At 48.8% G+C, this 19,725-nt stretch overlaps 1 protein-coding gene across 3 annotated transcripts in view; it reads left to right on the top strand.

Annotated features, from left to right (window-relative positions):
* Positions 1–19,725, top strand: part of SULF2 (sulfatase 2) — a 128,707-nt gene that overhangs the window by 71,730 nt on the left and 37,252 nt on the right. For all 3 annotated transcript variants that reach the window (XM_031656825.1, XM_031656827.1, XM_031656826.1), the window contains exon 4: positions 12,168–12,319. In XM_031656825.1, coding sequence (XP_031512685.1) covers positions 12,168–12,319 — 152 coding nt within the window. The remainder of the gene's footprint in view (positions 1–12,167; positions 12,320–19,725) is intronic.

Here is a 19,725-nt window from a genome sequence, read left to right as displayed (position 1 = left end):
GGCCTCAGACTCCTGAGCTCAAGCAATCTGCCCATCTTGGCCTCCCAAAGTGCTGGGATTACAGGCGTGAGCCACCACGCCTGGCCTAGAATCCCTTTCAGTAAGACATGCGGTTGCCACCTCTTCTGCGCTCCTGGGCGAGGGGTGTGAGGCTTGCAAGAGGGTGCCGCCCTACCTTGCACGTCCTGTGTACCTCAATCAGGTCCACCTACCAGCCCTCCTGTCGGCCACTGCTCACCGTATGCACACTCTGGGCCAGGTACTGGGCTGGGGCTACAGTGGCCAGGCACGGCTCCTGCCTTATGGACCCCACACCCTAGTTGAGGAGATGAGGATAAACAAGAAAACAAACGCATCTATAGGATAATTTCAGAGTGCAGAGTGCTGTGGAGGAAATAAACAGCCCGGTGAGTATAGAGGGATGGGTGGTCACAGACAACTTCTCATCTGACCTGAGGCGCCACTGTGAGGAGGAGGCAGCCAGTGTGAGAGGGAAGAGCAGGTGCTATTGCCCAGCGGGGTAGAGAGCTTGGCTCATAGGGAGCATGAGGCCTGGAGAAGTCGGAACAGAGTGAGCCCAGCAGCGCGTCCCTGAAGGGAGATGGCCTGATGGCTCTTGGGCTCAGAAGGGTCCTCTGGCCATTTGGGGAAGTCGGGACTCTGGGAAGGCTGCGGAGGCAGAAGTCCAGTTGGAAGTTGGCTGTGAGAAGGAAGCAGGTGAAGAAGCAAGATGCATTTCTGTCTTTTTGGGGATTTTATACCTTGTGTATATGTATATGTTGTGTATTCGTGTATGTGTGTATATGTGCTTTTATTGTATTTTCCTGCATTGTGTATGTATGTACATGTATATTCATGCATTGTGTATATATGAATCTTGTATATCTATGCATGTGCGTATATGTGTGCCATATATTCATGTATATGTGTATTTTTATATGTCATAGTCACGCATTGTGTATGTGTTGTGTGTTCATGCACGTGTGTGTATGTGGTGTATTTGTGCTTGTGTATATGTATTCATGCATGTGTGTATATGTATGTGTTGTATATTTATGCATGTGCGTAGATGTATGTGTGTGCTGGTTCCAAAATATGAGGACAAATTGCCAAATCAAAGTGAATAAATATTTAATGAAATGGTGTCGCATGATTCAGCGAGTCAGCTCTGGAACATTTGGACTCTTAGAGAGTTGTTTGTCAATTACCTTTAATGTAGGGTGTGGGTGGAGATGGTGTGGGATGAACATGTACCGAAAGTTGCTGATGTCCTTAAAAAAGCCCTGTTGATATTTCCAGCCAGATGGCCCGTCGTGGGGGAGAGAAAGTCCTCCGAAAGCAGTGCATGCCGTCTGTCTTGCTGGCTGCCTCTTGGGAGGCCCCTAGGACAGATCAGGTCCTGTTTCACCCTTTGCATGCCTGTCAGCTCATCCACGTGCACAGCAGTGGGTGGGGGTGCACTGTCGTCTCACTCATTGCCAACAACCACAGGGGACGAAGTCCTTTGTGGTCCCACAGCTAGGAGGTGGCAGATCCAGGATTCAAACCCAGACAGTCTGACTGCAGAGACACTTTGGCCGCTCTGCCACATCACCACCTGTGTTACTAGGAAAAGGGAGAACTAATGCTGGGAGGAACACGTTGTTCCTACGCCGGCCCGGCATGGCGGGGACATGTCTGCAGCAGGGAGAGGTGGCCGAGGTTCCCAGTGGTTTCTGGTTGCAGGAGCCCTCTTTCTCACCCATTGCCCTTGGCTTGCTTAGTATCCCCAATGATGCCTTGTGTGCCCCTGTGCCGGGTTTACCACCAGCTAATCTCAGTCCCTGGTCGCCACGAGACACAGCTTTCACAGACCACAAACGCAATTATTACAAGGCAATTTCAGTTAGATTTGGGGCTGGAAGAGAAAACAGAAGGGTCTCCTCCCATCAGGCTCCGAATCATTCCCCAGGAGCACTTAACTCAGACAAATGGGGAAGCAGCCGCGTGGAGCCTCCACCGCAGAGCTGCCTGCAGGGGAAGTGGCCAACCTGCTGGGCCATGAAACAGGGTGCAGGAAGGATTGGGGGAGCTAGTGATCCCCTCCAGGGGGGCAGAAGGACTCCATTAAGCCAGATGTTAACAGCAAGAAGTTGGCTATAACAGAGGACAGGCCCGTTGGTGGATAATGAAAATATAAACCTTAGTAGGCACTTGCTGTGTGCCGGTTCCAAGCAACGTACAGCCGTGTGTCACAGAACAATGGGGATACATGCTAAGAAATGTGTCGTTAGGTGATTCTGTCTTTGTGCGAGCATCATGGAGTGCACTTACGCCTGAATGGCGTAGCCTGCTACACACCTAGGCTCTGTGGTGTGAGCTATTACTCCTAGACTTACAGACCTCTACAGCATGTGACCCTACTGAATCCTGTAGGCGATGGTAACACAATGGGAAGTATTTGTGTATCTAAACATACGTGAACGTATTAATAGAGTACAGTAAAAATATGGTGGGTATGGTGGCTCATGCGTGTATTCCCAGCACTTTGGGAGGCCAAGGTGGGAGGATCACTTGAGCCCAGGAGTTCCAGACCAGCCTGGGCAACATAGTGACACCCCGTCTCTACTAAAAATTAAAACATTAGGCTGGGCGCGGTGGCTCATGCCTGTAATCCTAGCACTTTGGGAGGCTGAGGCGGGCAGATCACCTGAGGTCAGGAGTTCAAGACCAGCCTGGCCAACACAGTGAAACCTTGTCTCTACTAAAAATAAAAAAAATAGCTAGGCGTGATGGTGGACACCTGTAGTCCCAGCTACTTGGGAGGCTGAAGCAGGAGAATTGCTTGAACCCAGGTGGCGGAGGTTGTAGTGAGCTGAGATCGCACCACTGAGCTCCAGCTTGGGCGACAGAGTGAGACTCCATCTAAAAAAAGATAAAAAACATTAGCCAGGGGTGGTGATGTGCATCTGGAGCTACTCAGTAGGCTGAGTTGGGAGGATCACTTGAGCCTAGGAGTTTGAGCTTGCAGTGAGCCATGATAACACCACTGCACTCCAGCCTGAGCAACAGAGCAAGATCGTGGCTCAAAAAAAAAAAAAAAAAAAAGTATTATAATGTTATGGGACCACCATTGTATATACGGTCTGTCATTGACCAAAATGTCGTCTATACATATATTAGTTCTCATAGCAACCCTCTGAGGTAGATACTATTATTAACTCTATTTGACAGCTGGAGAAACGGAGGTATTAAGAGGTTAAAAGACTTGCCTAGTGACATAGGGCTTTCCATGTTGTAAAATATCTCCAGGAACTCCTTTAATGTAAAGGGTTTTCTTTTTTTGTCAGCAGCGTTTCCTTAGGAACATCATCCTTTTCATCACAGCTTCTTCTTCATTTATGTCGCATAAGTCTGCCTTCAGCTAAGCTCTTCTGTCTGTGTATAGAGTCTGTCAAACAGTGACACTGTCAACATTCCCACGGTCTGCTTCCATTTCTTTTACAATTCCAATTTACTTTAAAGTTTCTGTTTCAGCATCTTTTCATTTCTTTGCTGCACTTTCATCTCTGTTGGCCAGTTCTCTCCCTCACGATCCACTTTTGTAAACTGCCTTGTAGATGTGTTACTGAGTGACAAGGAGGTCACACCGCTACACATTTTGCTGTCTGTGCACGAACTGAATCACAGATGCACAGCAACCAAACACCTGTAATAGGCTTTGTGAGGAGCCACATGCTGGGCCATTGATCACAATGTGCATCGGTCATACACAGCAACCTGTGCACCGAAGGGTGAGCAATGGCATTTGTCCTTTATGCTGTTTCTCACAGTTAATCTACAGTAGTAACTAAGTTTAACCCATGTTGCAGGTGACTGGTGTTATTGGACTGAACTGTGGAAGCTAAAGTTTGTGCTTATTGGAACCATGCAGAGCGAGTGATCCTCCCAACTCAGCCTGTCATTGGCTGCTGTTCTTGTCGTCATTGTCTTCCTCATTACCATCCTCATCGTTGTGTCATTGTTGCTTTTCCTTTGCACCACAGAGCCCCATGCGCTATCCTACCCAGTTTAGAATCTACCTCTGCTTAGCTGTCATCACTTCTTCCAGGTTACCACTATCCTATTTGAAATTCCAAAGGGATCCTTTATTGCACATGGGGAATTTTGCTGTACACCAGGGGTTGGCAGACCCTTTCTGCAAAGAGCCACATAGTAATTATTTTAGACTTGTACCCCCACCTCTGCCACCTCTGTTGCAACAACTCAACTGTGCCATTGTAGTGTGGATCCAGCCATTATGATGTGTAAACAAATAGAGTGGCTGTGTTCCAATAAAGCTTTATTTATAAAAGGCAGCAGACCAGATGTGGTTTCCAAACCCTGTGCAACACTAAGCATCGTGGGCCTTTTAATTGCAGGTGAAAGAACTCAAACTAAATTAAGCAAATAAAACAACACAAAAGTGCAGTGATGGGGTTTATGGATTTGCATAACTCAGGGTTTCTCAACTTCAGCACTAGTGATATTTTGAGTAAGATATTTCTTTATGATGGATGCTGTCTTATGCATTATAGGATTTCTACCAGCATCCCTGGCCTCTGCCCACTGAATGCCAGTAGCAGCCCTTCAGCACCAAACTGCGATAACCAAAAATGTCTCCATTGCCCAGTGTTCTCCCTAATTGAAAGACACTGATAAACTGAAAATGCTAGCATTAGAAATGGTTTCAGGCCAGACACGGTGGCTCACGCCTGTAATCCCAGCACTTTGGGAGGCCGAGGTGGACTGATCACCTGAGGTCAGGAATTCAAGACTACCCTGGCCAACATGGCGAAACGCCTTCTCTACTAAAAATACAAAAATTAGCTGGGTGTGGTGGCGGGCACCTGTAATCCCAGCTACTTGAGAGGCTGAGGTAGAAGAATCGCTTGAACTCAGGAGGCAGAGGTTGCAGTGAGCCAAGATCACACCACTGCACTCCAGCCTGGGAGACAGAGTGAGACTCTGTCTCAAAAAAAAAAAAAAAAAAAGTGGTTTCAGGTAAGAGTGGATCCCCAGGGCCTCAAACCAGCATCTCTCTATCTCTTGTATCTCTGTATCTCTCTCTCTCTGTATCTTTCCCACCTCCACTTTTTTCCATATTGCTCACACACACACAGACTCTTCCCTTTTGGTGGCAAGATGGCTGCCAGCATCTTCAGTTATGGATCCCACCATTTCCAAGCCCTGAGGAAGAAAACCTTCTCTTTTCTAGTAGCTCCCTAAAAATCCCAGGGCTGACTCGCTGCAGTTGGCCCAGCTTCGGTCACCTGCCTTTGCCTTGACTAACCAGTTTACCCATGATCACCAGGGGAGTGCAGTACTGATGGCTCAGTCAAGGATTTGCACACGTTCCTGGAGTCAACAGTCAAGCTTAGCCTGTGTGACTTAAATAAGGAAGTGCCAGTGCCCAAATGATGACAGAGCCAGGCGGGTGAAGTCTCCACCTAGTGCCGGGCACACAGGAGGCAGTAAGTGCTCTGGCCTTTTAGCAGATGCCAGCCCTGGTACCCAGGGGCAGACACCAGCCAGCTCATTGTCAGTGGCCTTTCCTGGCCTGCCATTAATTCCGCTTAATCTGCCTGCCACATTGTCCCACCCCCACGCCAGCCCCCAGCTTGCCCCTCCTCTTGTGCTGTCCCCGCCTCGAAAGCTCAGCGAATCCCAGCTTCCCGGCACCAGCCACCTGCCACAATTTGGGCTGGGCTTTTAATCTTGGTTTTAATTCCAGCTCATTCTCTTGGCTGTATCTCCCAGCCCGGGAGCCCCAGGGCCCATGCTAATTTGCTTCTCCCACCTCCACTGGTGCCGGAATAACCATTTTTAAAAGTGCCTTGGGGAAATCTAATCAAATGAGAGCAAAATCTAATTTGGCACTAAAAGCCCCTGACTGAAGCTCTGTTTTCTAGAGCCTAGTGGAGACTGAATAATACACCCTTTTGGGGCTTTTAAGGGTTGGGGGTTGGAGAAAGGAAAGAGACGTGAAAGGGGAAATTCTAGCAGAGGAAACAGCTTGGGACATGCTGACATCTGTGGCACTGAAAAGAATGGGCAGGAGTGAGCTTCCATGGGCAGGAGGAGGACCCGCACCCACTCCCCACGAAGATCCCAGCAGCCAAGCCAAGAAGCTGAACTCTAGCATTCATCAGAAAGACCTTGGCCCAAGTCTTCCAAGAACCAGTGGCTTCAGTGGGTGGGGACTTGGAAGATGTGGGAGTGTAGCGGGAAACCCAGTTCCCCAGTGGGGAGTTCAGTGAAGCTTTTTTCTCTGACTTTCGGTTCACTTTTCTGCAAACTGAGGGGGTGAAAATCTGTGCTTCTTAAATGACTTGTGGTCTGGGCTCCTTTCAGAATGTGTCAAAAGCTGTGGACCTGTTTCCAGGAAAATGCACAAAAGGCAAAATCTGGCATGCAATATTCCAGGAGAGGTGTGGACCCTGCCACTCCTCAAGACAGTCTCCAGGACCCTATGGGATCTGTCCCCTCTTCCCTGCGATGCCATTTCCTCCCTCCCTCACTGTCCCCTTGGGTTTCACGATGCCCCCGCGCTTGTACCGGCCTCAGGGCCTTTGCACCTGCCAGTTCCCTCTGCCTGGAGCAGTTTTCCTCCTTTCCCCTCTGACTCATGTTCTTCGGCCCAGCGGGGCCTCTCACAGCACCGTGTGGGGCCACTCTGTCCTGTCATTCTCCCTTATTTTCTTCATCGCATTTGTCACTGTTCCCCACTAGAACATCAGCCGCACGAGGGCAGAAGGGATCCTAGTGGTCTTGTTCACTCCTGTGATTCCAGTGCCTGGGACAGCTCCCTGCATACCATAGGTGTTTAATCAATACTTGCCGAATGGATATAGGCATGCATACCTTCCCTAGGGCAGTGAGACCTCAAATTCAGCAATTTCAAGTGCCACCATCATGATGTTTACCATGCCCAGTTACACTGATTCTATTAACATTTTACTCCAGATTGTTTCACCCTGGACTTCAGTTGTTTCAAAAGGAATCTCTTACATCACTGCCAGTATTGTTTGCTCTGAGTAGAAAGTGTCGGGGCTCTGTACGGGGGGTGTAACCAAAACGCTGGTAGTAAGAGCGAGATCTGGTATAAGGAAAGTGATTTTTTATTCCAAAGCTAGCTTAAGGGAAGAAGTACAGTCTTCCTGCCTTAAGAGTACTGCTTTGCTTTTAGGAGCAAAAAGGAGGTGCTTTTAAAAGGGAGCCTGGCATGAATGGCACACAGGGGAGGAAGTGGGTGCTGGGGGGTCCGCATATCTCACTCAAGTACTTCATCCACCGGGAAGTCAGCTGACAGCCACTGGTGCCTTTGTGGGTGGAACTAGGTTCTAAGGGTAGCCAGAAGCTCTGCACCTGGGAGGGAGTTTCACAGCAGGCATACTTTGGGTTGTAGATGGACCATTGTCTCTCGAGGCAACCTCCTGGTGAGTAAGAGTTCCGCTCCGGAGCCTCTAAGCGGGTGATTAGATGAACTTGGCCTGAAGAGACTGTCTGGTGTAGGGGAGGTAAAAGGTTATAATTGCATTTCTAAAGGGCAAAGTGGGGCATAGGGGAAATGGAGAAAAAAGAAGAGTGAAAAATAATAAAACTCTGCCAGGCGGGGTGGCTCACACCTGTGATCCCAGCGCTTTGGGAGGCCAAGGCAGGCGGATCACCAGAGGTCAAGAGTTAAAGACCAGCTTGGCCAACATGGCAAAAACCTGTGTCTACTAAAAATACAAAAATTAGCTGGGCGTGATGGTCACGCCTGTAATCCCAGCGCTTCAGGAGGCTGAGGCACGAGAATTACTAGAACCTGGGAAGTGGAGGTTGCAGTGAGCTGAGATCACACCAGTGTCCTCCCGACTGGGTACAAGAGGAAGACTCCATCTCAAAAAAATAATAGTAATAACAATAATAAAGCTCATTTTTTTCTTAGAAAAATGGGAATACCAATTTATGAGGGGGCTTATTTTACCCTCTTCCTTGTTGAGGTCCTGAGCCGATTAAGAAATCAAACCCAGGAGTCAGCAGATGCCAGTCAACACTGCACTCCGATGAATCTGGTGAAGGCTAGGTTTGAGGGCATGGCTTCCTTCTGAGGGCGTTTGGGCTTCCTGACTAAACTCCGAGTGTGACGGACTTTTCACTCATGCTGGTCCACACCTCTCCTCCCCACGCGGACAGGACAAGCCTCCTGAAAAACTAGCACTCCCTGGGGGCAGTTCAGTCCCCAGAGGAAAAGCACGGGAAGGATTGGGCTACCCATGCCCACTTTGGCCCTTCAAACCCACCAGACACATGCTGGGGGTCAGCAAACCACAGCCAGTGGACCTAACCAGGCCCTCCATTTGTTGTGGTAAATGAAGCTTTATTGGAACATAGCCCCGCCCACTTGTTTATGTCTTGTCTGTGACTTTTTTTTTTTTCTTTTTAACAATAGCAGGGTTTAGTAGTTGTCACAGAGACCCTTTGACCCTCTGGCCCACAAAGCCGAAAATATTGACTATCTGGCTTTTACAGAAAAGGTTTGGTGACCTCTGCTGTATATTGTCCCCCTCGGAGGAGGTACAGGGGAGCATGGAGAGAGGCCAGGAGTGTTACAGGAGTGGAGCTCCCCACATGGAGGGCAGCGTCAGAGGTGGGGGTCAAGGTCACTAGGTTTAGGAAATCTGGTTTCCTGACCTACACTTGGTCTCCAGGGGCCTTCTTGGCTCACAATATGGCTCTAAAGACCTGAAGGGTAAGATGCTAGAGGGTTGGACCCTAGACAGGTTTATTTAAATAAGAGAGGGTTTCTCAGCCATGCACGGTGGCTCATGTCTGTAGTCCCAGAACTTGGGGAGGCCGAGGCAGGTGGATCACTTGAGGTCAGGAGTTCGAGACCAGCCTGGCCAACATGGTGAAACCTCGTCTCTACTCAAAATACAAAAATTAGCCGGGCATCATGGCACACGCTTATAGTCCCAGCTATTCAGGAGGCTGAGGCAAGAGAATCCCTTGGACCCAGGAGGTGAAGGTTGCAGTGAGGCAAGATCACGCCATTGCATTCCAGCCTGGAAAACAGAGACCCTCTCTCCAAAAAAAAAAAAAAAATGGGTTATTGGATTTGGGGCTGCTGACATTTTGTCCTGGCTCAGTCTTCGCAGCGTGGGGGCTGCCATGTGCGTCGGCGAATATTGAGCAGCATCCCTGGCCTCCACCCACCAGATATCAATAGCACACCAAGTTGTGATGAAACAAAAAATGTCTCCAGACATTGCCAAGTGTCTCCTGGGGACAGAGATTACCCACCTTCTGGCCAAGAGCCACTGCTTTGAGGAGCTGGATGCATTGAGGCATCTCCAACATTCCAGGTGCCAGAGAAAGAGAAGCACAGGCCTTTAGCTTGCCCAGGACTCTCATGCTGCTTCCCACTCCATCAGTGACTCCCTGACACCTAGCCAGGGACGCCCAGTCGCTGTTTAATTAGGCACCCACCACCTAATTACATTTCACTCTGAAAACTGGATATGACTCAGAGACTGCAGCCGGTTCCCCGCCTCCTCCTCTGCAGAACGCCAGGTTCTTCCCGTTTATTTTTGCTCCATCCTCCCACAGAAAGGGAGGTTCCATCCTGGACCTTACCCCTGAGGCTGCTGGGGGATCCTCCCTTCCTATTTTCACCTCTCCTGTGTACCCAGATCCTTCTAGGAGGTGTTTCATCAGCTCCTCCCTCTGGAGTGGTCACCTCCCAGCCCTGCATGGTGGGCGAGTTATTTAATGAAGTGCTCCCCTTTGCCTTGTATTTTGGGAGTTCCAGAATCCCGCTGCTTGGGTTCCTAAGGGGTCTTCCCACTCCCCGAAAGCGTCAGCCATCTCCCAGGTCACCAGGAAAACCCCTGCAGAGGGAGCCAGCTCCATCGCAGCTCTCCCAGGGCCAGGTGGCTCTGTACTTTCTCCAGGGACACTGGTGGATGGGTTGTCCTCTCCTCTAGGGGCACCAGAGCCCCATCCCACCCACTGTCCTTCCTCTGGGGGTTCACCTCCCCGGCCTTTCTCTTTTCATCCTGAGTTCTTAGCTGAGTACTCACATGCACAAGGCCCAGCGCCGAGCTTCTGTTAGCAAGCTCTCCTTACATCCCTACAACTGCCTGGAACGCTCGTGTTCTGTGCTCTCAACAATACTTGTCAGAAATTTCAGAACCGCGGTGTCCTCATCTAGAAAGAGAGGACTAGAATAGGATTGCTGTCTCTAGTCGGCAGTTATTGTACATGCAAACCAGGCACCATGGCTCACGCCTGTAATCTCAGCACTTTGGGAGGCTGAGGCAGGCAGATCGCTTGAGCTCAGGAGTTCAGGAACAGCCTGTGCAGCATGGTGAAACCCGTTCTCTACTACAAAAATAAGCCAGGCATGGTGGCATGTGCCTGTCGTCCCAGCTACTCAGGATGATGAGGTGGGAGGATCACTTGAGCCTGGGAGGTTGAGGCTGCAGTGAGCCGTGATGGTGCCACTACACTCCAGCCCGGGTGGCAGAGTGAGACGTGTCTCAAAGAAAAAAAAAATGTACATGCAAAATAAAAACAGAAGAAGACCATGAAGAGGACTTGTCTGTCTCCTCATCACAGAGAGTTTTAAGGCACATCCCCTTCCCGATGAATTAGGATGATTTTCTTTAAGCTTTGTTGTTGATGTAACGCATGCATGTGGAAAAGTGCACAGCTCCCAAATGTCCAGGCCAGTGAGGTGTCACCAACTGAACCACCTGCTCCAGCAAGACACAGAACAAGACCATTCATTAAACACCCCTTGCTGCTCCCACCCACCGTCCCCCCGTCTCCAGGATACCCACTGTTTTTATTCTAACACCATAGGTTAGTTTGGCCTGTTCTCATAGATGAGGTCATATGGCATGTATTCTTTTGTATCTGGTTTATTTCTCTTAACATTCTTAGGTTGCTGAGATGCATCCCTGTTCTTGAATGTAGCACTAGGTCTTTCATTCAGGTTTCAATGCAACCTTCCATTCTCTAAATACGCAACAATTTCTTTACCCATCCTTTTGTTGATAAACATTTCATTTGTTTCTACTTATTTACTATTACAAATGTGCTGTCATGTCTTACACCTTACTTTAGGTGAATGTACGAATACTTTTCTATTGGGTAAATACCCAAGATTTAAATTGCTGGGTAGAAGTTATCAATGCGTTCAAATTTAGCAGACATGGCCAAAGAGTTCCCCACCGTGGCTGGACCGGTTGGGGCAGCCACCCAGTATGTGAGGGCTCAAGTTGTCCCACATCCCCACCCATACTTAGTGTTGCCCATTTTTTTAATGTTAGCCATTCTGGTTGCTGTGTAGTAGACAGAATCCAAGGGATCCACAAACTTCAATGGGGAAAAATAATTACAGTCTCATTTTCACTAACCTACAGCTGAAACTTAGCATTTGCTTCCAATATGAGCATAGGCCATAAACCACAGTATGCTGGCAGAATCTGTAGCTTTGTCATCTGTAGAAATCACCAGTATTTTAATACCCCGTTGCAGTTGTTGCAGATATCACAAAATCAAATATTTTCACTCGTAACTGTTTTGAAATGATCGCTGTCTACAAGGTTTTAAAAGACACAGTAGGCCAGGTATGGTGGCTCATGCCTGTAATCCCAACACTTTGGGAAGCCAAGGCAGGCAGATCACCTGAGGTCAGGAGTTCGAGACTAGCCTAGCCAACATGGTGAAACCCTGTCTCTACTAAAAATACAAAAAATTAGCCAGGCGTGGTGGCAGACACCTGTAATCCCAGCTCCTCGGGAGGCTGAGACAGGAGAATTGCTTGAACCCAGGAGGCAGAGGTTGCAGTGAGCCAAGATCGTGTCATTGCACTCCAGCCTGGGCAATAGAGCAAGACTCCGTCTGAAATAAAACTCAAAGACACACCGTATAGCAAATGCTTTTGGTGTTTTGATAACCGTATTTCCAAACAATTGATTTTCTCTGTAACCCTATATCTTGTATTCAATGCATGTAATAACATTGGAGAAGGGATCCATTGGCTCCGTGTGCCAGAGGGCTCCATGGCAAAGCAGGTGTGCATACTCTATACAATGGTTTAATAAACATCGTCAGGCACTTTCTCACGTGGCCTCCTGATCCATCTTTCTCCACAGCTTTCTTTGGGAAGTATCTTAATGAATACAACGGCTCCTACGTGCCGCCCGGCTGGAAGGAGTGGGTCGGACTTCTTAAAAACTCCCGCTTTTATAACTACACGCTGTGTCGGAACGGGGTGAAAGAGAAGCACGGCTCCGACTACTCCAAGGTAAGCTGCGACCTTTCCGGCCTGGGAGAGGCCGTGAGGCCCAGCAGTTAGGGGCCCAACTCGGGAGCCAGACTACCTGGGTTCAGATTGTGACTCAGACACTTAAAAGTGTGATCTTGAGCATTTTACATCCACCTCCTCATTCTCAGTTTTTTCATCTCTCAGCCAGGCACAGTGGCTCATGCCTGTAATCCCAGCACTTTGGGAGGCTAAGGCGGGCGAATCACTTGAGTCCAGGAGTTCAAGACCAGCCTGGGCAACATGACGAGACCCTGTCTCTACAAAAAAATACAAAAACTAGCCGGGTGCCCATGCCTATGGTCCCATCTACTGGAGAGGCTGAGATGGGAGGATTGCCTAAGCCTGGGAGTTTGAGGCTGCAGTGAGCCAAGATCTTGCCACTGCTCTTGGGCCTGGGTGACAGAGCAAGACTGTGTCTTTAAAAAAGAAAAGAAAAGTGTATTCATTTCTCAAAGAATAGTCTCTGTTTCCAAGAGTTTGGTTTTTTAACATTTTGCCCAGACAGAATATTCTTACAGAAAGTACACATACAGAGTGTACCACTCAAGGGCTTGTTGCAAACTGAACGGACATGTGTAACGAGCACCCAGGTAGGCCAAGAAGAGAATGTCACCACCGCCCGCAGCAGTCCCCTCACGGAATTCCCCCCACTCGACAGCCCTCCCACGAGCATAACGATGATTCAGACTCTTAGCGTTACAGATTCTCTCTGCCTCTGGCTTCTCTTGCTTGGTATTATGTTGAGTTCATTCTTGCTGCCCAGCATTCCGTCATGCGCTTATACCGCAATTTGTTTGTTTATTCTACTTTCATTGGGCATTTAGGTATTTCCAGTTTGGGGTTATTACACATAGTGCTGCTGAGCACCGTCTAGAACCTAGTTCCTGGTGAGCACAGGGGTTCGTTTCTGTTACACCCGCTCCTCACAGCAGTGTTGCTGAGCACAGGGCGTGTGCATGTTCAGAGTGAGTGGTTCCTGCCTAAGCACCTGCTGAGGTGGTTGATCCTCAGTCGTCGTTTTTTCTATTTTTAATTTAAGATGAATTGACGTGAGGTAGCACGCACAGATCTTAAGTGGACCGCTCAGTGAATTTTCACATGCGTGTGTGTGCATCTGTTTCGAATATGCGTGCATCTGTTTCACCACGGCTCCGACCAAGACGTACAGCATTTCCGGAAGACTCCCTGGGACCCCTCTCCAGTCATGACCCCCACCCTGGGGATGGCATCTACTCCGACTTCTGTCACCGTGGATTCGTTTTGCCTGTTCTAGAACTGCACCTAAATGGAATCGTATAGTCTGTTCTCTTCTGCGTCTACCTTTCTTCACCCAGTGCCGTGTCTGTGAGATCTGTATTTATCCCTTCAACAACTCATGGACATTTGGTTGTCTCCAGCTTGGGTCTGTTATAAACTAAGCTGCCATGAACATCCTTGTCCATGGCTTTTAGTGGTCATATGTGCCCATTTATTTTGGTTACACACCCGAAGAAGAGTTGCTGGGACATAGGATGTGTTAAGATGTTGCACCCGGCCGGGCGCAGTGGCTCATGCCTATAATCCCAGTGCTTTGGGAGGCCAAGGCGAGTGGATCACTTTAGGTCAGGAGTTCGAGGCCAGCCTGGCCAACATGGTGAAACCCTGTCTCCACTAAAAATACAAAAATTAGCCCGGTGTGGTGGCGGGCGCCTGTCATCCCAGTTACTCAGGAGGCTGAGGCAGGAGAATGGCGTGAACCCAGGAGGCAGAGGTTGCAGTGAGCCGAGATCGCGCCACTGCACTCCAGCCTGGGTAACAGAGCAAGACTCCATCTCAAAAAAAAAAAGGTGTTGCACCAGTTGACACTCCCAACCAGAAATGGGAGTTGCTCTGCATCCCTTATCAGCACTTGGTGGTGTCTTTTTTGTCAGGGCTGCTTTGCTGGGCGTGTAGTGGTGTTTCCTTATGGTTTTACCATAGAGGTTTTTGAGGATCACATGAGTTAATACATGTAGAACATTAGAAGCACCTCCTTGCACGAAGTAAATACTCAGTGTGTGGTAGCTTAGATCACAAATATTTTCTGTAGAGGGCCAGATACTAAATATTTTAGACTTTACAAGGCTTACAGTCCTGTTACCACTGCAGAAGTCTGCCATTATAGTGTGAAAGCAGCCATAGGTAATATACAAACAAATAAGCATGGCCATGTTCTAAGGAAGCTTTGTTTACAAAAACAGGCAGTGGACCTGCTTGGCTGTAGTTTGCTGACCCCTGGCTTAGATGAGGATGAGGAGGAGGAGGAGAGGCTAACGGTGATGTTTCATCCAGATGTCCCATTTTAAAAGAAACATGTAAATGAACAAATCTTCCTGCCCCATCCGAATCATCAGAGTCAGCTCTGACATCCCCCCACAGCTGGTACATTCTTTCCCCAGACTGGCTGCCAAATCCATCCCTCTTTCTCTTTTCCCCTCTACACTGCCACCAGTCCTGGGCCCTGCCTACTGTGACTCCCCAGGTTAAAGTCACTAGAGAACAGGCAATCACTGAAAGAGGGTAGCAAGCCGGGAGTGAGTGGACAATAGGGACTGGTGGGGACTGTGGAGAAGGCGTCTGTCTAAAAGGGGCAGATCGGGCCCAGGTAGAACTGTGGACCCAGACGGCCAGTTTTCCTGATTTTTCGGCAGAAGCCGCAAATTTGTATTTTTTACCTATGAAATCTCCTGATTGGTAAATATTGGCAGCTAATTCAGACTCTTCTAAAATCCTGCATGAATTGAGCACGCCTGACCCACAGGCCTGCGGCCCTTCAGCCCATCATGTCATTATTCTGCCAACACCCTCCAGGGACTGTACAGTGAGTTTCACATTTGGAGTCAGTGGGATCAAGCTCACAGCCCCAACCTGGACACATATTACGTGACCTTGGACATGCTGCCTACTCCTAAGAGCCTCAACTCCCAGATCTGACAAACGAGCATACGCTTGCATACTTAGTCATGTGCACTTCCATTTACTGAGCACCTACTGTGTACCAGGCACCCTGCTGGGTGTTTAACATGTAGTACTTCTGATACTCAGAACAATCATACGAGGGGAGTGGACTAGTCAAACTTGATTCCATTATTCATTCACCACCCCCAACAAGTATTCATTGAGAGCCTGCTGTGTGCCAGGCACCATGCCAAGTGCTGGCTATTCCAGGGTGAATGAAAACAGACCCAGCCATGGTCCTCCTGGAGCTCACAGTCTGGCACATGAAGATGTGGTATAAACCATTAAGTGATGTGCACACATCATTAATGTGCACACACACACACACATCACACCCATCTATTTTGTCATCCCCAGTATGAGCCATTTCAACCTCCAAGCTTGCTGGTTATTACAATCATCTTAGTTGTTGTTTTTTGTTTTTCTTTTTGTTTTTGAGACAGAGTTTTTGCGCTTGTTGACCAGGCTGGGGTACAATGGTACGATCTTGGCTCACTGCAACCTCCGCCTCCCGGGTTCGTGTGATTCTCCTGCCTCAGCCTCCTGAGTAGCTGGGATTACAGGCATGCATCACCACGCGCAGCTAATTTTGTATTTTTAGTAGAGATGGGGTTTCTCCATGTTGGTCAGGCTGGTCTTGAACTCCCAACCTCAGTGATCCACCCACTGTGGCCTCCCAAAGTGCTGGGATTACAGGTGTGAGCCACAGCACCCGGCCACTATAGGGTAATTTTTTGTAATCAGACTAGGCGCTTGCAGTTGTTTATGAACAGGAATTTAACTCCCATTGGCTTAATCAAAGAGGAAATATATTCACCTGTTTAACTGAAAACCAGCTGTAGGGGTATCAGGCATGGGTGGATCCAGGAGTTCAAATGAACCCCCATGGAGTTGGTTTCCCTCTACTGTCAGCTCTGTTTTCTTCTGCTCGACTATTCACAGACGCTCTCTCTCCTTCTGGTAGCAATGTAACCTTCCTTACATTCTCCGAGTTTCCTGGCCAGCTGCAGGCGTGGGAGTCTGTCTCCCAGGATTCCCAGTGAGTCTCAGTGCATCTCATTGGCTCTGGATCAGTCCCATGTCTGTCCCTGAGCCAATCAGTGTGGCCGGGAGAACGCCTGGTTCCCTGGACTATAAGTCACATGGTCCACTCCTGAGCCAGACGTGGGGGTAGCAGGAGCTCTACCCTGGAACCTTGGCTGAGAATAGAGCCCCACATAAGAATGGAGTTTCCACCAGGAGAAGGCTGACTAGGCTGAAAGGCTGAAAAACACTCTGTCCCGCTTCTGTTCTGGAAACACCGGCACACATGGGGATCCCTCTGCCTCTGACAGGTCATCCTCGGCTTCCCATAAGTCTGATGGGTCCAGGCCCAGGTGGCAGAAGCTGCCTTCCGCCTGCCCTCAAGTCTCACTCTGCACATAGTAGGCCTGCAGCCTCCCAAGTGAATTAATTCCAAAGTTCTGATGAGGCAGTCCAGCATGGACTCCTTGGAATATAAATTCCAGTCCCAGGGCTAAGCACGCTGTTTCCCTCCTCCCAGCCTCAGTGCAGGCGGATTCTCTAAATATCCTGAAAAACACATTCCCTCCTTTTTAAAATTCTTCGCCACATCCACGCCTCGTCTCAGAGCAGCCCAATAATCAGGTTATCCCGGGGTGCTCAGGGTTCTTTTGGGGCTAAGCATGGGGACATAGAACGTCCGTCCTTTTGCCCAGTGTCCCGCCCCCACACATCTCCTCGTGTGAATGAGAACAGCCCTGTGAGAGAGGCGTGAGAGGATTCCTGTCCGCACCCCCCCAGTTACCGGGGCCTGGGAACAGACGCTCTAACAGGGATGTGGTCAGAGGGCGGGGCGGTGAAGTCAGAACTGGCTCAGGTCCAGGGTTCAAATCCTGAGGGTAGCAGTGGGCAGCAGGAGCCCAGATGTCAAGGGAACAGGCGTGAGCCCGGGGTTCCAGCCGTGGCAGAGCTCAGGAGCCCTGTGCCCTGGGCCCTAGACTCAGACAGTAAGATGCCTCTGGCAAGGCGGAACGTCACTGCTGGCCTCGGGGAGGGGCTTGTTGAGAGGCCCAGGCAGGGAGGAAGCTCAGCCCTTCGTAAGCCCCCCTCAGAAGGCCTCTGAGGACTCTGTCCCAAGTCACCAATCCACAGGTGGGTACATGCCACCAAAGGAGTCCAGATGTCAAGGGCAGACAGAGAGGCGGTGGTGATGAGAAAACAGTGATACAGGACAAGCACTAAAGGCAGAAGAGGGTTGGAGAAGGGAAGACAGTTGTTGGTGGGAAGCGAAGTGAGAATGACCTAGGGTTGAGCCCCCCAAAGAAGCTTCCAGGTGGCTGGTCAAAGTGGGCCTGGGTGTTGGGTGACTCTGCGGGGAGGTGATGGCAGTGCACAGCCAGTCTGGGGGCAACCCGGCAGATTCTATGAACTTAAATGTGCCCCACCCCTTGCCGCAGCATGTACGCTTCTCTGTCTGTCTGGAGAAGCCTCAGTCATATGCAGGAGATGGCGTGATAGAGCAGTTGGTTATAGCTTTGTTTGTTACTGAAAGAAATCGGCAAAGTCCACCAATACACAAAATAACTAAATGACCATGAAGCATCCCTCCCCTGGAAGATCCTGGGCAAAGGATGGGGCAGGTCTGCCTTATGTCCTGAGCCCATCAGGCAGAATGGGAAAAGCAAGTTCCAGAACTCCTCAGGTCCTTAATGAAATGTCACCTCACTTCAGCCTTCCTGGACCACCTTATATAAGGGCACCCCCACACACACTCCTTACTGCAACACATCACCATCTGACGTGTTATACGCTGTGTATATTACCGATTCATTTGTAAAGTATCTGTCTCTTCTCATAAGAATACAAGCCCCTTGAAGGCAGGAATGCTCATTTGTTTTGTTCACTGCTGTATTTGTCAGATAGATAAGTGAATATGTACAGTATGCTGCGATTAATAATATAAAAAGATGCATAAAGTGATACTATAACTTACCTAATAAAACACTGGAAAGGTTATTCTCAGTAGGGGACAGAAGAGCCAAGGTTATGGGGGTGGGTGGGGGGACAGCAAGGAGTAATCTAATCAAATGAGACTTCACTGTCCTTTGTACTATTTTAATTTTCACAAAGAAACTGCAGGCATATGGTTCTTGAGGAATAATGACTAACACCCATTTAGATATATCATGTACCAGATACTGTTTGAATCATTTTACATAAATTAACCCATGCGTTTCTCACCATAGTCTGTGAGGTATATACTATTAGTATTCCCAACTGTCAGATGAGGAAACTGAGGCCCAGAGAGGCTAAGTAATGTAACCAGGCCACACAGCCTAGTAAGTGATAAAGCAGGATTCGAACCCAGGCCATCTGGCTTCAAAGTCCATGCACTAAACCACAGCCCGTGGGGCCAGACTAGTGGTTTTTGTATGGCCCCTGAGCTAAGAATGGTTTTTAATTTTCAACTAGTTGAAAAAACAATCAAAAGAAGAGCATTTTTCACATGGTGTCTACAAAAAAGGAATGTTATTCAGCCTTTAAAAAGAAGGAAATCCGGCTGGGCGCAGTGGCTCATGCCTGTAATCCCAGCACTTTGGGAGGCCAAACCAGGTGGATCACTTGAGGTCAGGAGTTCGAGACTAGCCTGGCCAACATGGTGAAACCCCGTCTCTACTAAAAATACAAAACTTAGCTGGACATGGTGGTGCATGCCTGTAGTCCAGCTACTTGGAAGGCTGAGGCAGGAGAATCGCTTGAACCTGGGAGGCAGAGCCTGCAGTGAGCCGAGATCGCGCCTCTGCACTCCAGCCTGATCAACAGAGCGAGACTCTGTCTCAAAATAAAACAATAAAATAAGGTAATCTTATGATATGCAGCAACGTGGATGAACCTTGAGAACATTATGCTAAGTGAAATAAACCAGACACAGAAGGACAAATACTGCATGATTCCACTTACATGAGGCAGCTAAATTAGTCAGACAATAGCAGCAAAAAGGAGAATGGTGGTTGGCAGGGCCCAGGGGAGGGGGAGCTGGGGAGTTGCTGTTCAAGATGTATGAGGTTTCAGTTATGCAAGATGAAACAGTTCCAGAGATCTGCTGTACGACATGGTGCTTAGAGTTAACGGTTCTCTACTTCACAGATAAAACTTTGTTAAAAAGCGTACCGCTCGTGTTTTTTTTACCACAATAAAGCTTTTAAGAGTAATGTTCATGACGTGAAAAATATATGAAATTAAAACTGCATCCATACATAAAGCTTTACTGGAGCACAGACATGCCCATTCATTTTCCCGATAGCTGCTTTCAAGCCACAATGGCAGTAATGAGTAGTTGCAACTGAGACATGGGGCCTGCAGAGCCTAAATATTGACTATCCGACCCTTTACAGGAACGGTTTGTG

The sequence above is a fragment of the Papio anubis genome, chromosome 16, assembly GCF_008728515.1.
Source record: "Papio anubis isolate 15944 chromosome 16, Panubis1.0, whole genome shotgun sequence".
In the NCBI taxonomy this organism is placed as follows: Eukaryota; Metazoa; Chordata; class Mammalia; order Primates; family Cercopithecidae; genus Papio; species Papio anubis.
This window is presented reverse-complemented; position numbering and strand designations above follow the sequence as displayed.